Source organism: Erpetoichthys calabaricus, chromosome 8 (genome assembly GCF_900747795.2).
Source record: "Erpetoichthys calabaricus chromosome 8, fErpCal1.3, whole genome shotgun sequence".
Lineage (NCBI taxonomy): Eukaryota > Metazoa > Chordata > Cladistia > Polypteriformes > Polypteridae > Erpetoichthys > Erpetoichthys calabaricus.
Window position 1 is genome coordinate 184523379 of NC_041401.2, and position 19773 is coordinate 184543151.

Consider the following 19773-nt stretch of genomic DNA (forward strand, 5'->3'; position numbering starts at 1 on the left):
ACACGCATGAAATGCGTGTGTTCCAAATAACGATCTATTATTTCCACTCTAAAACTCCACTTCACTCCCAGATAATCAATCAAGGCATGAGCTGGGAAAACTTCGCGCACGTTCTAAGTCGGTGGGGGGATGGAATAGCCGGCTGCTGGCAGCTTTTCTTTTATCAGCACATTTAGAGGACAAAGGATGCTGGCGGAGAGGTGTGAACGGATTTAAGAATCGATTTAAGGTGGGCCGGATCTACAAGTTTTTTCGTAGGCTCTGGTAATTCTAGTGTTAAAATCCTCTCTGTGTGTCTTAAAGTCTTAAAGCAGGGTTGGAGCAGACCATGTTATTACACTCTCTGAAGTACCACTTGGACAATATTCAAGTGATAATGGCAAGAAAATGGCAATTAGCTAATGAAATGAGACAAATCATTATTACCCTTAAAAGTGTAGGCCTTTCATTTAGAGAGACACTGCAAACAAAATCAAAGTATCAGTGAGTCCAGTGGTGTCCTACACCAGGGGTGGGCAGATTCAGTCCTGGAGGGCCACAGTGGCTGCAGGTTTTTGCTCCAACCCAATTGCTTAATAAGAAACCCTTATTGCTCAAGTAACACTTCAGCTTCACTTTAGTTGTCTCGCTCATTAAGATTTTGAACCCTTATTGCTTATTTTAGTCTTAAACAGCTGTATTCTTGGTTTTTAATTGCTCCTAATTAGCAATACCATGCAAAATGACAAGAGACCAGCATTTCTCCATTTAGCTTGTTTTCATTTACACCTGTGTGTATTTATCATGCACTATTTGGTTTAATTAAATACTTGGAAGGAAAGTGAAGAAAAAAAAGTGAAGTACTGAGAATTACTCATCTGTTTTAGACTTCAGCTCATTTGGATGATATCCTTAGAAAGGAAAATAAATCTAGGATATGAGAATGACCTGACATGGCAGAGTTAAAGCACTAGCAAGCCATGCAATTAAATAATTGACAAGGATTGTTTTTTAATTAAGCAACTGGGTTGGAACAAAAACCTGCAACCACTGCGGCCCTCCAGGACTGAATCTGCCCACCCCTGTCCTACACAATCCAAAGGCAACTGGAAGAAACTCTGATTGGCTCTGTCACATCTCGTCCTAAGTCACAAGCCAATCAGAAGACAAGTTTCTGAGGGTCACCAGCTTGGGTGATCACATGCGCCTCACAGCACAGCAGCTTAACAGTGCAGGGTAACAAAAGCAAATGTCAGTGTCTACTGTGAAGACGAGACTCGGTGCTGGAGGTTTGACCGGGCAAGTGGCAGGAAGAAAACCATTCCTTAACGGACAAAACAGGGCCTTGAAATACCAGCTGTGGACCACTGCAGACTGGAAGAAAGTCTTATGGAACGATGAATCCAAATTTGAAATCTTCAGTTCATCACGTCAGGTGTTTGTATGCCGTCGAGTTGGCGAAAGGATGGTGTGACACCATCAGACCTGGAGGAGGACATGTGATAGTTTCAGGTTCTTTAACTAGAGGCAGAGTTGGTGACTGGCATTCTGAATCAAAAGGGTTATCACAGTTAGGCTGTTATATCATCAAAAGGTGGCTCATTTTGATAATCAAAAATCTGAATAAAATTTTGTAAATTTTAATGACTCCTTGAATTATTTTTTTTTTACCATTGTTTATTGGTGCTATTCCTTGAGTTCATGAAATGTTAAGACATCAAACTGTGTGCATTTCCATAAAAACTAAAGAAAAAAAAAACCCAAGATGTTCTCAACCTTTTGACCGGTAGTGTGTAAAATGTTGCACTTTCATTCAAAATAAACGCAGAATCAATTTAAGTCCATATCGCTTAACTCTACTAAAATATCATGCAGGAAAAATATATGAAATGTAATATTTTCTGTCTTTTCTCAGCACTTTATTACAAATAAATGTGACCTGTTCAGTATCAGGCAAATTATACATGCAACCAGTTATATGCCACAAAGAGCAAAATATAGGGTAAATAAAAAGGAAGTTAAATCTGTTTGGCCAAGTAAGGATACTTGTACATTATACAGTACCTTTAATTAAACAACTAAGACTATATATTACCAAAGGTTTCCAGTAACCAATACATGTGCATTATTGGTTATAACACTGAAATAATGCATAATGGGTTATCATCTAAAATATACTTCTTAATCTTGACAATCCGTAAGTTATTTGTCCCATTGCAAAAATGGAAAAAGAATAAAGTTTAAGAGAACAGATTTTTAGAAAAACAAACACATTTGCTGATCCACCATTGAATTGTACTTAGCACAAAGACATCTGGCATAAGAAAGCCAAACATCATTTTACCCGACATACTGTAATATATGCTGTGCTTACATTTATTTTAAATGCTGTTGTTATTGCACACAGAAATACAATGGGATCAGAAAAGAGATATACTGATGATTTGTAAAAAAACAAAAATAAAAAAGCAATCACAGATTGCAAAGTACATTAGAACAAAGAAGAAATTAAACTGCAGTACTTGCAATTCAATATTAAAAATACATTTTAAATTACATTACAAAAATAGTTTGGCATTTTGTCTAGTCGATGCAGATCCTTTAATAAAACTAATGAAAAGAACACTTCCTAGTTTCTTCAGTCTTGGTGTATTTTTTCCTGAATTACTTTGCATTCATACTGTTTAGGAAAAAAGAAAACAAAAACAGTGTAAAGAGACAGAAAATAGGAATTAATTATTGACTTTAAAAGCAAAAAATAATTAGTAGCACTTCAGATGCTAAGTAAGACTGAAATTTTTAAAAACAGTCAAACTCAACACTCAAACTAGTTTAAAAAATAAAAAGCTGATATTCTAGACCTGTAATTCCTGATGACACACTTTATTTGTTAATTCACAGTTTAAAGCTGCTTTATGTCACATTACACGACTTCTAACCATGGGGTATGTCAGACTTGCCTACTACGGCTGCTGGTCTCGTCGCCAGACCAAGTCAATTTACACGACTGAAAATCGCCAGGCAGTTTTAACTTACCAAGTGACAACCTTCCAGCACAGTTGTGCCCGCCAAAATAACGTGCTGCCTGACGGTGCCATCGCTGTACGAAAAGTTAACACGTACAGAGAGTTTGGTCGCAATATCTGCCTTTTTTTTTTGGTCTTTTTCCATTCTCTCATGCTACGTAAAACACAAACCACCAGACAGACAAGCTTCTCTTCCGTTTTGTGAGGTCCAAAACACTTGCGTTCCTTGATCCTTCTTGCTGCATTCTATGAATTGTACAGGGTGGGCCAAAAAGAAGTACCACATTTCAAATGTTTATTCTACAAAAATGCTACAAATTTCACTACGCCACAAGAAAGGGGCAAACAAAACAGATTTTTTTCACTGTGTTTTAAAAATGATATCTTCAAGGTGGCAGTTATCATTAGCGACACACTCTTTGAGACGATTTTTGAATGCTCTCATGACTCATCTGGCCATTTTGTTGTGAATAGCGCCCTTGAGGGCTTCAATGTTTTGAGGTTGGTGTGTGTATACATTCGACTTGAGATAACCCCACAAGAAGAAATCGCATGGAGCAAGAATCAGATGAACATGAAGGCCACGCGACATCACCATCACCAGAGGGAGACCAGCTTCCCTAGAAACATCTCCCGCAAAACTTGTATGGATCTCTGCGCCGTATGAGCTGTTGCTCCATCTTGTTGAAACTGGGCATCCACCACATCCATTTCTTCCAGTTGGGGCCACAAAAAGTTCTCAAGCATTTCAATGTAACGTTCTGAAGTGACGGTGACCATTGCTCCCCTCTCCTTAAAAAAGTAAGGGCCTATAATGCCAAATTTGCAATGGCGCACCAAACTGTAACACGTGTGATCACTGTGCAGGGGTCTCTGATGAAGTTCACGAGGGTTGGTTTCAGTCCAATAGTAAACGTTTTGCTTATTTACAACCATTCAAATTGAAATTTGCCTCGACACTGCACATGATGATGAACGGTCTGCTGAATGTTTGCGCACAACTCACCTCAGCTCTCCCAGTGAGTTCCTGCGATACCATCATTTTGTATAGATGGAAATTAAGGTCCTCGTGCAAAATCTTCCTCATAGACGTGTTAGAAATGCCTAAGCGCGCTGAATGTCTAGGAGACTGCAAAATTGATGCCCTTACAGCTTGGATATTTTCAGGCGTTCATACAGTCTGAGGACAACCTGGAGATTTTCTGTTGAATGTTGTACCCTTCTAAATTTAGCCACCCATTGAAGAATTATTTTCCGATTTGGGACATCACTGTTAGGGGGAATGCTGAGTGTTGCGTTGTGATGATGGATTTGTTGGTTTTGAAGAACGCTTTGACAGTGAAAGCACGGTGTGCAACGGACCAAGGAATGTTGCTGTCTGAAAACTACAAGGGATTGAGTATCAAAGGACCCCCACCCACCACCCCAAGCCACTCGGCATTGCCTCTACCTTGTGCAATGACCTTGAGAAATGTGGTACTTCATTCCTGTACTACCAGATTAGCGTTCATTGCACACAGAGTTCAGCCGTTTGACTAAAGACAAAGTCAAACCTATTTGATTTAATTGGAGCAAGTTGCAGATTATTTTGAGTGAGCCGCTGGGCAGGTTTCATTATTGCAACGGTTCCCAGAAATGCACCATCGACTCGCTAAGATTATGTGGGCTTCAAGTGAAAAATCACTGCAAAAGTCCCATAATGTGACATAGCCTTAAAAAGTGTTTATGCCCTTGTAGTTGTTCATGTTTTTATTTAACTGTATTTTTTTTAACCACATATCAACCCAAAAACATGCATGATAAAGTGAAAGCATTTACAAACAGCCTTGTAAATAATCAAAAGAATACGATTGATTCCAAAGGCATTCTCTCCTTTTAATCTGGCAGAATCAAAAGAACTGACTTGTGCATAATTAAAGTGTTTCTCTCCGAGTTCAAGTTAAATAACATTTGACAGCTGATTAGCACAGCCCCTAACAAGCTGCACCCACCTGACTACAGAACAATTTGAATAAGGCCTGGAAAACACCCACTGCCAGGATACTGAAAATCTCCCCAACACATGGCAAAGTCCATTAAAACAAAATAGATCCTCAACTATGTCAATATCTGGGCATCTTACAGATCTGAAAATTCAAGTCAGAAGGACATTAATCAGAGAGGCCCTTAACAAAATTAAAGGAATTACAGCGTTCACCTACTGATAAGAGGGAAAAGATACACACAACAGTCACTGCCTGGAAAGGTTAGCAAACCTGGGCTTTACACAGTAGTGGCAAAAAGGAAGACACCATTGAAAGTCTAAAATAAATCTCCAGATTGCATGCGACTGTAAACACAGGTAAACTTTTTACAATCTAACTAGTCATTTAGCCCGTTACAATAACGGGCGCTAGAACAGTAGTGCATAAACATTAGTAGGAACAGTCTATATTAAATGGCAAGGGACCCTGACCTCATTCTTTTTGTTGGTCGTATTTTTCTTTCTTTCAGCCTTTCTTTTGTTCTTCGTGGGCTGCCGCCGTGTATTAATTTTCTGTGACAGTAATACTGCCTTGTACGTCCGTAATATACCTTTAATTTTCTCTGGCGGTAATACATGCGTGCGCGTCGGTAATATGCCTTTAATCTCCTCTGACAGTATGTGGCTGTAATATGCGTCACTGTATTGTGTACCTTTAATTTCCTCTCGCAGTAATAATGGTTTGTATTTCCGTAAAACGCCTCTAACTTTCTCTTACAGTAATATCGCGCATCGCACCATGCCCTGCGCATGCACACTTCACCAGAAGCCCCGCGCATGCGCACTTCACCAGAAGTCACACACACATGGACACCTGGACGCACAAAGGGATTTTATTAAAGAGGATGAGGCCAAATTATACTACTTTAGGCTCAATGCTAAGCACTGGAAATATAACCGTAAAATAACTGGACGAGCATCACGTTATGAAGATGCTTCAGTGACATGAACAGTCATAAACTGGTCTGACAACACTGTGGTGCTGTGCAAGAAGGGCCGCAGCAGAATGTACTTGGTGAGGAGAATCAGGTCTTTTGATGTGTCCAGTCCACAGTAGCCAGTGTGGTGTTCTACACTGTGGGCTCCTGGAGAAGCAACCTGAGCTCAGAAGATGCACAATGTCTGAACAAACTTATAAGGAAAACCTCCTCCATCACAGGATGAATTCTGAACTTACTGGAAGCTGTTGCAGAAAAGAAGATGGTGGCAAAACTGGATGCCATCATGAAAAATCCCCTCACTTTTAGACACAGGCTCATTTCACCATGGTGTGCTAAGAAGTGCCACTGGGGGATCTTTTCTGCCCATTGTTATTAGGCAGTTCAATGCGTCCACCCGATGTACTTGTTAAGTTTATTTTTAATGTATTGCTTGATTGATTGATTGATTGATTAACTGCCTGTACTGTCTGTATCCTTATTTTTTAAGTTTCTGCTGCTGTCTGCATTTGAATTTCCTCATGGGATTAATAAAGTTTTATCTAAAGTAATCTCTACCAATAACATTTTTGCTATCAGTTTTTTTTTTAGATGCGGCCAGTTAGGAATATCATACTTTAATCATGGCATTGTATATATTATAAAAAAAGCAAAATGAAGTGAATCAAAAACTACACTCAGGCTTTTTTGTGTACCCCAAAGAATGAAATACAGATTTAAGTAATTAAACTTGCAGCACTGTTTAAAGAGAACAATATACACAATTCTTACCATTGCTAGTTGCCGACCTATATTTCCCATTGTAATTCCTCCAGCAAAATATATGCAAGGAAGCCAGGAACGGACATACAGAAAATCTGGAGACGTATACCTTTAAATAAGAATGTGCAATTCAATTTCATTATATATGTACATGGGGATCATAGATAGATATATAGACAGACAGACTATACATAATCCCCAAAGGGAAATTAGAACTTTACAGAAGCTCAAGAGAGACAAACAGAAATATACAAAAATAATAATAATAAACTATATCTCTTGATAAACATCTTTCAACACACACACATACATGTTAGTAGAAAAAACTAATATATAAAAAACACATTAAAAACATCTCTGTGAGTAGAATAACACCCTGTTTATTGTAATGATTTCCTCAATGACTCAAGTCTTCTGGTTTATGTAGAACTAGACCACAAATAAATAAATGTGCGGCACTCAACATTGTGCAAAATAATAAATGAATGAAATGAATATGGTCTGGTTAAATACTCGAGACGCTGGTTTTAGAAAAGAATATTAAAAACAATGTTCTGAGTTCTCATGGAGTAAAACTGCAAAACTCTTCATCATTATCAGCCTCTTAACACAAAGGCTGTACCTCAAAACAAATTAAATAGTTCTAAAAATCCATAACTGCAACTTTTTTGAAGGTAGGAAAACTTTACTCCGATTATAAGGATTTTCCTCATACATGACAAATTATATTTAATTAGGTCCTGTAAGCATTTGTAAAAGTTAATTAGGTTCAGCAAACAATTGTTGGTACTTTTAATCTTCAAGTCCCATAAATTAAGTGCAAAACAAATTATAAGAACTGAATGCCCTGTTCTATAATTCTTAACTAAAATCCACAGAGAGTAATAAATTGACAGACATCTTACATCATATAAAAAAGTTAACTGCTTCTCAAAAAGAAATTAATGCATAACAAACAAATATCACATTACCCATATATGCAAATGTAAAAACACATGTAAATTGTGCTGCTCTTCACTAGTAACTATTCCCCTTTAAGTTATTTATAAAGCATCCATCAAGTAAGGCAAATGCACTTTCACTGAAATGAATGTTTCATTAGACTACACAGTTCTGTACTATAAAACAAACTCCTTCAGTGTCAAACATGAGCACTTAGGAATATAATGAAGTCAAGCAATGCCACTCCATGCCATGAAGGGGCACAGTTGCCAACGGTTTCTTCACTTTCCTACACAATCCTGAAGAACACCAGGAAATCGATTAACATCACTTCCCTCACATCCTGAGATGTCTCGCCCCTTCTGGAGTACTCGGTATATTAACTGGCCAACAACGGGAAGTGGTGGTTCATTTATGGTCCTGTGACAGATGGAGTCGAACCTCCTAATTAGCACACATACCTGTCAGCTATTGACTGAGTGGGTCTGTGGCCATGTTGCCTTTGGTTCTTTTTTTTGTAATTGCTTTAAAACATCTTTAGTTATTAAATGGGGTTTCACCTGGATGGTGCCCCCACAATTAATATCTGTATCTGAACAGGTAATCTAGTGTCTCAACGCTTTGTATACTTAATGACAGTAATCTCCAAATTGCAATGTAAGTTAAAAAAATTTTCTGAATGTGTGAAATATTACAGAAAACATGAATCAACTTTATTCATGTTTACCTCAATTTTTCCACTTTCCATTATCATTAACATTACTTGTCTGATATATTTGAATTTGTTTTTTTCTCCACCAACAAATATCTAATCAATTAAAATATAATCACCCACACATTGTATATCATTTTGAACCAATAAATAATTTAGTTAACTTGCCCATTAAATTAATTTGAAAACAATGTAATGTCACTAACCCTAATCCTAACCTGTCTGTAACAGAGAAATAAGTTAAACTTAAGTAGACATCTACTAGTGAAGAACATGCAGACTATATCAAAATTATAAGAAAATGAAAAAAACACTTACTGAAAAACACCATTGTACACTAAAAGCTGGGTGGCAAGTGTGGCAAGAAAGGCAATTCCTATGCCAAGGCCAAAGCCACTACGAGATCGATCAAACGTCCACCAGAGTCCAATAGAAAGTGCTGCAAGTGTTAGAGACAACTGTATGTTGTTTGCAAAATCAACCTTCTATAGAAAATGGTTAAAGTTCCATACAGACAAAAATAAAACCCCTTAAGAACACAACATTCTCAAGCCCACGTAATCCAATTACAGGCCACATGGTAGCATCGAGGACAAAGAGGGAACCGGTATTAAACTTGGCACCAGTCCATCACATTAATGGCCTAATGTTTACTCATATTTTATTTTCAAAATTACTATTATTTAAGCAGATTAGGACAATATCTAACTGGTTCTCAAAGGCAGGGGTGTAGCATTTAGTTTCTGGGAGGCCACAGGTTAATTTTGCTGTTTAACAGAAGTAAAGAATGAAGGCAAGGGAAGGTAATTTATCATTTATCTATGAATAATCTGTGCTGTGCATTACCAAGAACACCAGGCGAGGCATTCTTGTTGTTCTATGTTTTATGAACAGAAGTAAACATTTTCCTTTTACTGGATGCATTTTATTTCACATTCTTGTCAATAAGCCATGTAATTGGATTGTCTATTAACAGCAAAAATTTGCCTCTAATTGAGAAATGCACTGATACAACCATTTGAGACTCTTGATATGAAGTTCTGCTGTTTAAACACACAGCACTCCAAACCTGAAATTCTGAGGTTTCCATTTTAATTATTTTCAACTTGTAATATGTACTGTATTAACATTTACTTCCAACTACGTATGCGAAGAGACTTTGAATTAATCGATTAGAGTGTTTCTTTTCATTGTATTTAAACAGCAGGTGGCAACTGGCGAGCTGAGGTCAAAATAAATCTCCACTGGCCATTTCCCAGATGCCAGCATGATATTTATTAATCAGTGTCAGTAGCTTGACCCTGCATTGGCATAACTAATGTCTTGCCGAGTGCCAAAAATTTTACAAAGCCGTGGGCACAGGCTGGCCTTAGGAAATTACGGGAAACTATGGAAAATTAGATTTTGACTCAAAAGACAATATTTTCTGGCGAATGTATGTTTCAGACTACAGTGCTTATATGGCATACACTATGAAGTTAAATTAATAAACTAGCTTCTGATCATCACAATGTACCCGAAAAATAATTTCACTTAACTTGAAATAGATTAACAGAATTTTTCATAAGGCTGTTATGAGACTTCATAAACTTAACTTTAGAGAGTGAAGTTTATCGCAAGATTAACATTTTTAAAACCTAGGAAGCAAAGGATACAGCACTTGCATGATTTATTCCTACAAAAACTGCCACACAGCGCATAACGCTGGACCATTCCCGCTTAAATTTGTGTGGCTCACCCAAACGGCTGTCGATGCATGGATATAATAATCCAATCACAGCTGCAGAGACAGACAGAAAAGCAGATAGTAAATGAGCAACACTACATATTTAAACAGTAAAAATAAATTCTGAAGTTAGGAATAGCGTTTGTACACATTTCCCAAACAGCTTGATTAGCCTTTAAAAATTACATAATACACAACCAAATGTATTATAATTAAGCCCCTAAATATGTAAAGAAAAAAAAAAACTGTCTCCTTTTTCTTTGCAGTCATATGTCTCATTCACATTTGTGTTCAGAAAATTAAAGAAACATAACCCAAAACAAAAATATACTATACTATAAAACACATTACAGAAAAATGCAACATAAATATAGAATATTCATATCACAGCTGGGAATATAAGTTATGATTATAGCAGTTGTTTTTATCCTTTTCCCCCAAAAGTACCCTTTACAATGGATAAAAAAATATGTTGTGACACAGTATCGAAGCACATATTGTCAAACAGTATGTGGGATCTCTTTGCCCATTATCCAGTGAACATGGGCATGACAAATTCATTTGGATTTGCGCTTTGACTACATTTAAGGTCTTGGCAAGAATGCAGAAGTAAATGGAATCTCACAGGTTCAATTCCATCTAATTACGATGACTTTAGCCAGCCTTTAGTGCCAACAAATAAGATATCTAACATTTAATGTTTTGCGTTTCAGAAAGGGTGCATTATTATTTAAGCTATACATATCATTTACAAAAACTGGCACAAAAAAAAAAAAAAAAAGAGAATTAAAGAACAGATGTCCCAGGACAATTCAGATGAAATTTGGTCATGTGGTTTTATTTAGGTAATATGAAGAAGAGGTTGTCATTGGGAAGAACTGTTCCTCTCAAGCACGATGTTACTCAATTGTTTTTTGTATTATTTACAAAATGCATTTTGGGCCTCCCTAGCTGTCAGTTGTTATTAGATTTAAGGTTAAGTGGAAGAAGAAGCATAAAGAAAGAGGCATTGCTTTATATAAATAGTAAGCTGTGGGTTGCTGGGCATAATCATTCTGATTTACACTGTATTTACAGTAGTGTTTTGACTTCATTATACAGGAAGAAAGAAAGTTTACAGATCGCTTACAAGCCAGCCGTAACCTATGAGCAAATATCTTGAATGTGACCAATTTAAACAAATCATTTTAGGAATAAGTAAGACATAGCAATAAAATATCCATTGTGATATTTACATCATTACTAAAAGTGTACGGAAAAATTTGAAGAAAAAAATTATGGATTCAAACTTAGAAAAAGTTTTTTCTCATGAACTATTCTGTCACTTAACTTTCTAAAATGAACACTACAAGTACCAATATTCACAGAGCCACAGGATATCGGCTTTGGTGCACATAGGTTTTACCAAACAAAATTAGCAACATTATGAACTGTAGTGCTTTAATTTTTGCCTCCCCGTAAGTGGCAAATATGAAGAAAGGAAGTTTTATTTGATCCTGTTCAATGATCTGTCTATCTTTAACAATTATTATCTTCTCAGACCAGTTACCAGATAGTTTCCTTACCCTTTTACCCCCAAGCATACCTGACGCTGTACCGCAGCAAGGTGGCACCCACCAGGCAGATGAGAAGATACTTGCTATTACATCAGGTGGAAAAAGAGTAACATTTCGTTGAACTTGCAGTAAGTTTAAAACCAATGCAAGAAACACTCCAATAGTAAATAAGACAACTCCACGTATCATCAAGTTCATGTGCTTGTTGGTTATTGCTGAAATGTATGGACCACGGCTTACGGGCTGCAAGCCTTTAATCTTAGACACTTCTGCCATGACTTTCTTCAATTCCTTTTTTTAGGAGATTAACCCAGAAATGCCCATTTCTCTTTCAGCCTGCCACAAGTAAAAACAATGGTAGAACATCCCAGAAGCCTAAAAGAAAAACAAGGGTCAACAGAGATACTTTACAAGTACCAATAAAAATATGACAAAATAATTCTTCATCATCAATTAAAAGAAAGGTCGTCTGTGGTGTTTGCTTTCTTTTGCACGGATCTCCTATTCTTACTCCATCGTTCTTTATGTGAATTAACTGTCAAAATGACTTACATTGCTCTACTCATACAGTGCAGTGCATGACTTTCACTGCAAGTTACAAACTTGCACAGCAATTCACTGCAGCCGAGGAGTGACGAGATTTTAGTAACTGCTGTCCTTAAATGTTACATGACTTCCATCTAAAACTTATATTAAATTATTTTCAGATGTAAATTAATGTTATGTGGTATACCGGTACTAGAAAACTGCTATTATAATATAATATATAGCTAAGCTCAAGAACTCACTTAAAGGTTTTGAAAGCCAAAGCATTTGTCATTTCTGTTGACATTATTAAAGAGAATAATGACATTTTAGTGCATTAAATATTTTCATAATAAAGAGTCACACTTAAAAATAACTAAATTATAGAATGCATTTATATGTATTAGTACAGTACATAAAACACGCTTTTGAATGACAGCTTTTAAAATCATGTAATTCAAAACTGACCTCAAACCAAATATCAGTATGAGCCTGCTTTAAGGCTTGAATACTGTTGAAAATGATATGAGTAGTTATTTATTTATATATGTATCTATAAATATAAGTAGCGACGCTTTTCTCCCAGCAAGGGCCTAACTGAACAGGATTAAAAAAAAAAAAAAAAAAAACTACGCATGCTTTTTTGTTCTTTTTTTTTTGAGGATATACATTTTTTGAAAACCATTCTAATAATAACTTGGTAAATGCGTTTTTGTGAGTATGCCTGCATTCAATTAATTGTGAATGTAACCCATATTAAAATTTAAATATACAGTTAGGTCCATAAATATTTGGACAGAGACCACTTTTTTCTAATTTTGGTTCTGTACATTACCACAATGACTTTTAAATGAAGCAACTCAGATGCAGTTGAAGTGCAGACTTTCAGCTTTAATTCAGTGGAGTGAACAAAACGATTGCATAAAAATGTGAGGGAACTAAAGCATTTTATTAACACAATCCCTTCATTTCAGGGGCTCAAAAGTAATTGGACAATTGACTCAAAGGCTATTTCATGGGCAGGTGTGGTCAAGTCCGTCATTATGTCATTATCAATTAAGCAGATAAGAGGCCTGGAGTTGTTTTGAGGTGTGGTGCTTGCATGTGGAAGACTTTGCTGTGAACAGACAACATGCAGTCAAAGGAGCTCTCCATGCTGGTGAAAGAAGCCATCCTTAAGCTGTGAAAACAGAAAAAACCCATCCGAGAAGTTGCTACAATATTATGAGTGGCAAAATCTACAGTTTGGTACATCCTGAGAAAGAAAGCAAGCATTGGTGAACTCAGCAACGCAAAAAGACCTGGGGCCTCATGCATAACACCGTGCATAGAATTCGCACTATAACATGGCGTAAGCACAAAAGCCGAAATGTGCTTACGCACAGAAAAATCCAGATGCAAGAATCTGTGCGTTCGCCAACTTCCGCGTTCTTCAGCTACATAAATCCAGCTCAGCGTGGAAATAAACGCACGTGCACGCGCTTGCTGTCCCGCCCCAACACCTCCCAGAATTACGCCTCTTTGAATATGCAAATCAATATAAATAGCCCTTAAGCCCATCGTTATAAAGTGGCTCAGGTTGTGCAATATTATAACTGTATCATAAGTACAATTACCTCACGGTAACTTGCAAGTACAAACAGTTCTACAAGGAGCACTTGAGCCGCCGTTGTGGATGTGGATCTAAGAAAGGGTAACCACACAGGAACAGTAGCACTGCTTTGACGCTGGGTGCCGTCAGTCTGCAAAACCTAATGGAGAACTTGCGTACGACAGGGTATGAGATACCGTGGAAAAGTGTGTGGCTTTACGCCAAGTGTAGGTTTTATACATCGTGATATGAATGTGGAAACGTTCTTGCTCAACATTTCTGTGCATATGCACCGTTTACACATGAGGCCCCTGGACGTCCACGGAAGACAACAGTGGTGGATGATCGCAGAATCATTTCCATGGTGAAGAGAAACCCTTTCACAACAGCCAACCAAGAGAACAACACTATCCAGGGGGTAGGCGTAGCGATATCCAAGTCTACCATAAAGAGAAGACTGCATGGAAGTAAATACAGAGGGTGCACTGCGAGGTGCAAGCCACTAATAAGCCTCAAGAACAGAAAGGCTAGATTGAACTTTACTAAAGAACATCTAAAAAAGCCAGCACAGTTCTGGAAAAACATTCTTTGGACAGATGAAACCAAGATCAACCTCTACCAGAATGATGGCAAGAAAACAGTATGGAGAAGGCGTGGAACAGCTCATTATCCAAAGCATAGCACATCATCTGTAAAATACGGTGGAGGCAGTGTGATGGCTTGGGCGTGCATGGCTGCCAGTGGCACTGGGACACTAGTGTTTATTGATGATGTGACACAGGACAGAAGCAGCCGAATGAATTCTGAGTTGTTCAGAGACATACTGTCTGCTCAAATCCAGCTAAATGCAGTCAAATTGATTTGGCTGTATGTTTTGGGTCATTGTCCATCTGTATCATGAAACGCCGCCCAAGCAACCCAAGAGTTCATTAAAGCAAAGAAGTGGAAAATTATTGAATGGTCAAGTCAGTCACCTGATCTTAACCCAATTGAGCAGGCATTTCACATGTTGAAGACTAAACTTCAGACAGAAAGGCCCACAAACAAACAGCAACTGAAAGCCGCTGCAGTAAAGGCCTGGCAGAGTATTAAAAAGGAGGAAACCCAGCATCTGGTGATGTCCATGAGTTCAAGACGTCAGGCTGTCATTGCCAGCAAAGGGTTTTCAACCAAGTATTAGAAATGAACATTTGATTTCCAGTTATTTAATTTGTCCAATTACTTTTGAGCCCCTGAAATGAAGGGATTGTGTTAAAAAAAATGCTTTAGTTGCCTCACATTTTTATGCAATCGTTTTGTTCACCCCACTGAATTAAAGCTGAAAGTCTGCACTTCAACTGCATCGGAGTTGTTTCATTTAAAATTCATCGTGGTAATGTACAGAACCAAAATTAGAAAAAAGTTGTCTCTGTCCAAATATTTATGGACATAACTGTATGCCTGTTTGTGAGTTTTCTCTCAATGCAATTCAATTTAAAATTTGTATGTACTTCTTTTTTGTTGCAAAAAGACATTTTCACATTATTTACTGCTAACATTTAATTATTAATTGTTGTCACCTCTCTAAGAGAGTCTAAAGCCAAGGCCAAGGCTCCACTGAGGTGCTGTGACAAGGCCTAAAACAACTAGCGTGCACTCAAAACTCACAAATGTCACTGGGATGACAAAGTTCTGGAGGGCTGGCCAAGCATTCTCCTCAGTGCAACGGCAGACTGATTAACAGCTACAAGCAGTTACACCTACTAAAAGTGGCTCATTTCAAAGGACAATGATTTGTTTTACTCTGGGCACTATGTTTACTAAATAATGCATTAGTTTTGTATTATTTGTTCACAATAAACTTCATGCTTATTCAGTAAAATTTACTTGTTAAACATTTGTTATTATTCACGGGGCAAAACATGTAATAATTTTCACTTGTGGCAATCAATTTAAGTTACCTGTCCTATTACACTTGCTAGAAGAAACAGACTCTGGCCTTATATCACTTGATCATGTTTACCTCTGTTGTAAGCTGCTTCGGATAAAAGCAACCACTAAGCAAATAAATGTAAATGAGTATTTTATTCCCTTTGGGTTCATATCTTGCTTACATTAAGGGTAAGTGTCTGTTTAAAATACTCTCATTATAATACCTTTATTGGTCTTAATGCAGTTCTTTTGTGTAAATCTTGTAGGCCACTTTGAAATAATTGTCCTCACAGGTGGCACAGTGGTAGTGCTGCTGCTTTGCAGTAAGGAGACTGGAGGAGATTGTGGGTTCTCTTCCCGGTTCCTCCCTGTGTGGATAGCGCTTTGAGTACTGAGAAAAGCGCTATATAAATGTAATGAATTATTATTATTAAATGAATTATTACTCATACCTGAGCACGGGAAAGGTGCTATATAATAAAATATATTACTATTACTTGCACTGTTTGATCTCAGTAATACTCTGACTAGTGACTGTAATGTTTTTGTGTTATTTTACTTCAGCTTTAAGTAAGTAAATGAGAGCTGCTTTCCTTAACTATTGTTAAAATTGATCTCATTAGTAAGCTACAATTAATATCCTATTAATAAGGCCAAGCTACGTCAATAAGACTTTTATAAACACATTTTTAAAAGGTGAAAAACATCATTTAATTATGGTTATCGTCAAAATTCCAGAAAATCTCGAGATATTATTTTTGTCAATATCACACACTCCTAACGCTTATATTACACTAATGCCCATTTTATTTTGCGGTTTATCAGTTCCTATTAAATCAATTACAATAATTGTAATGAATTTTTACTTATGTTACTGAATTTTGATTGTAATCTACGAATGTAAATGCATTACTTATTATGTCTTTTCACTTGCGGCAATCAGCCTTTGTTTACATCATTTTGATTTACATTGTAATTTAAAGAAAAGACAAGAAAAACTAACTAAAAAGATTACAATATGCAAGCTTTCGAGGCAACTCAGGCCCCTTCTTCAGGCAACTTGTTATATTTGTCATTAATTTAGACCAATTTGCAGAGATCTGTTTTCTCTTTGACATTAAGGAGTATCTGTCTGTTGATCAATGGCAAACGAAAATCCGAACTAAACCCACTGTGACTCAAAGTTACAGAACAATAAAAAAGTAAAAACTTTCAAAAGAGGTGAATACTTTTTAAAGCCACTGTGCAATCTCTGCAATAGGCTTTATTAAGTAATGTGTGCCCATTTAAAGCTTAAACTCCAAAAGGAAAAAAAAGCGCACTGAATTTAGTTCTGATCAGCGGAAAATAATCTTGTAACACATTGGACGATAAATGACACTTTACAGTTTAACCAGGCTGCACCTACTGTAGATCGTGACACAAACTGATCTGAACCATCACCCTGTTAAATGATTCACGCTAAAATGACTGCAAAAGGAGGCCGTGAACGTGTGCAGTACATGTATACATATTCGGTGTGCATTTTATTTACTAAAACAGACGTAACAAGTATTACAGTATTAACAAAAGTAACCTCTTCACAGATTCGCCTCAGACTGTTGACATCACTCGAGCAACCCTACAAATAAACTCTGTACTAAATAAAGCCACTGAACACCTCATTAAAATTATTTTCCCACGACACGACTTACCTCGTAGAGGACTTCCTATCTTTCAATTTATTTTACACATTACCGGAATCCCGAAACATGCTGTATTCCCTGACCGTTACAGTTTTCGGTCGATGAGTTCACCAAGCAAACGACGACGCTGCTTCAGCAAGACCAGCTTTCCTTATTGGTTCTTCGCCACGTAAAACAGTTCCTATCTAGAACTCGAACACACTTGTTTTGATGTTATTTTCCTGTGTGCCCCCTGGAACAAACGCATCACATACACATAACGATGACTTTGCTTACGTCTGGGTTATGTTTTCCTTCCCCTCCCTCTTCCTACAATAACCCCTCGCGTTTCACTTTCCTTACACACCACAGTCTGGTGAGCGTCACGTCCAATAAGAAAGCAGCGCGTGACGTAATTTCCGAGAAAGTCAACGCAAGCGCACAGTGTCATTCGAGGTCATAGCCGCCTATCAGTAGCATCACAACCCTCAAGATAGGAATAGTTCCATTCAATGCAAATCAATTTTTTATGTCATTTTTCGGTAGGGATATTTTAGACATATTGGGACATCACATGTAAATAAAGAAGTTAAAACGTGTTAGCTTTGTACAAAGTAAGTAATGAATATGATACAATACCGTTTTTTTCATTGGAATAAAAAAACAGCGGTCTCGATCAAAGGTGACTAAGGTTGTCAGTTACAACTTTTTAAATTAAACGTTGAGAATTTAATGTTTCCTTCAAGAAGAGACGAAAACATACTTAGAAGTGCGTGCCTTATGCTTTTATTCTCAAAATACAGTACATACAACAAACTGCAGGCACTGTCACCGAAACTTCCACTCACTCTGGGTGACATCATAAGTCAATTAAAATTTTGTTCGTTAAGAATTACTTAGGAGCGCTTTAAAAGCACATCCTCCTGACACACCGGTAGGAGAAACCCACCACATATGAGTGCCGTTCGACACGTCTTGATGTTTATTCAAGGCATCGAACGTTTCGGAACCACCATCCTGTCCCCCTAACCCCACCCCCGAAACTGCCCGTTACCTCCCACCCAGGCACCCTAGTTTTGGGGCCTCTAGACCCGAAAAACTCTTCATTTTTGAGTAGCACAGTAAGTGAGTGTGTGCTCAGTGTACAGCATTACTAGGAGCCAATTGAGGTGGTTCGGGCATCTGATACGGATGCCTTCTGAGCAGGGCCAGAACAAGGGTGAGGCAATCGAGGCACTTGCCTCGGGTGAACAATGGGAAAGGGGGCCAAATTAATGAAAAATTAAAATTAATAAATTGCAAAATTTAAAAAAAGCAAAAAGCCAAATGTATGTTGCAATGTTTGTCAAATACCTTAAGCAAACTGACGATTTGCATCGGACGCACTCGCTCGATACACTCGTTTTTGGCTTCAGAAATGGAATTGTCCACAGATTTTGAAAACAATCGAAGAAAATCATTAAATTAGATGATCAATTTCAGCCATCAGTTCCTTGTAATGGTAAATATTTATTTTTACCTTTATTTACAGTAGAAAGGAGTAATAGATAGGCCTATTTTAATATCACAACTTAGAAGGGGATATGAAAATCTATATGGGATTTCGTCTGATTTCGAATTTTTAACAGGTGAAAAATTAAAGTCGATGAATACAGAAAATTAGAAAAAAAAAAAAACAGCTTGTGATGTATCCCTTAAATATCCAAACGGTATACATTTTGTAGAATTCTTATCATAAATAATCAGTTTCAAAAATCAGGTAATGACGTTAATTCCAGTCCTTAAAGCAGCTACAAGTTTAGCTCTTTTAAAAACGATTCATGAATATAGTTTAGTTCAGTCCTGTCCAAATTTAGAAGTTGCACTGAGGATATTCCTAACACTACCTGTTACTAAAGCTTCTTTCACCGGACGCTAAAGTAAACTAAAAATTATCAAAACATATTTAAGATCTGCACTTGCTCAGGAAAAATTGTCAAATATGGCAATTTTATCAATCAAACAGGAATTGACAAAACAAATTAATTTCGATAAAATAATTGATGAATTTGCTTCACTAAAAGCAAGAAAAGTAGAACTTATAAAAAGATTTTATATTGGGCATTTAATTATTTATTCATTGTAATTATATTACATTTTGTTTTGTCTAAAGTATTATTCTCCCTTTCTAAATTGGCCCTAGTGTGTGCTTGGTGTGTGGGTGTGATTGTGTGTGTCCTGTGGTGGGTTGGCACCCTGCCTGGGAATGGTTCCTGCCTTGTGCCCTGTGTTGGCTGGGATTGGCTCCAGCAGACCCCCGTGACCCTGATATTAGGATATAGCAGGTTGGATAATGGATGGATGGATAAAGTATTATTGATATTATTTTGTCTCTATTATTAAATTAAATTACTGAAAAATTTGTAATATTCTAATTCA

At 37.1% G+C, this 19773-nt stretch overlaps 1 protein-coding gene across 2 annotated transcripts; it reads right to left on the reverse strand.

The window, feature by feature from the left end:
• Window positions 1-1839: 1839 nt before the first annotated feature.
• On the reverse strand, window positions 1840-17695 carry insig2 (insulin induced gene 2). Of its 2 annotated transcripts, none has more exons than XM_051930764.1 (6): window positions 17488-17695; window positions 11694-12039; window positions 10038-10162; window positions 8701-8867; window positions 6738-6837; window positions 1840-2659 (listed from the first exon to the last, which is right to left on the reverse strand). In XM_051930764.1, exons 2-6 carry the CDS (start codon window positions 11938-11940, stop codon window positions 2618-2620), a joined length of 681 nt encoding a protein of 226 aa, XP_051786724.1. In that variant the 5' UTR covers window positions 11941-12039; window positions 17488-17695; the 3' UTR covers window positions 1840-2617. The 2 variants fall into 2 exon arrangements, with proteins under 2 accessions (XP_051786724.1, XP_028663805.1); XM_028807972.2 differs by having other exon boundaries at window positions 17386-17695.
• Between the last annotated feature and the right edge of the window lie 2078 nt (window positions 17696-19773).

Excerpts from the sequence above, each read along its gene's own strand:
- insig2 (XM_051930764.1), bottom strand. The coding sequence starts at position 11,940 with ATGGCAGAAGTGTCTAAGATTAAAGGCTTGCAGCCCGTAAGCCGTGGT. Across the intron at positions 10,163-11,693 it reads TTGCTGCGGTACAGCGTCAG|CTGTGATTGGATTATTATAT; the intron begins GTATGCTTGGGG and ends CTGTCTCTGCAG. Across the intron at positions 2,660-6,737 it reads TAGGTCGGCAACTAGCAATG|TATGAATGCAAAGTAATTCA; the intron begins GTAAGAATTGTG and ends TTTCCTAAACAG.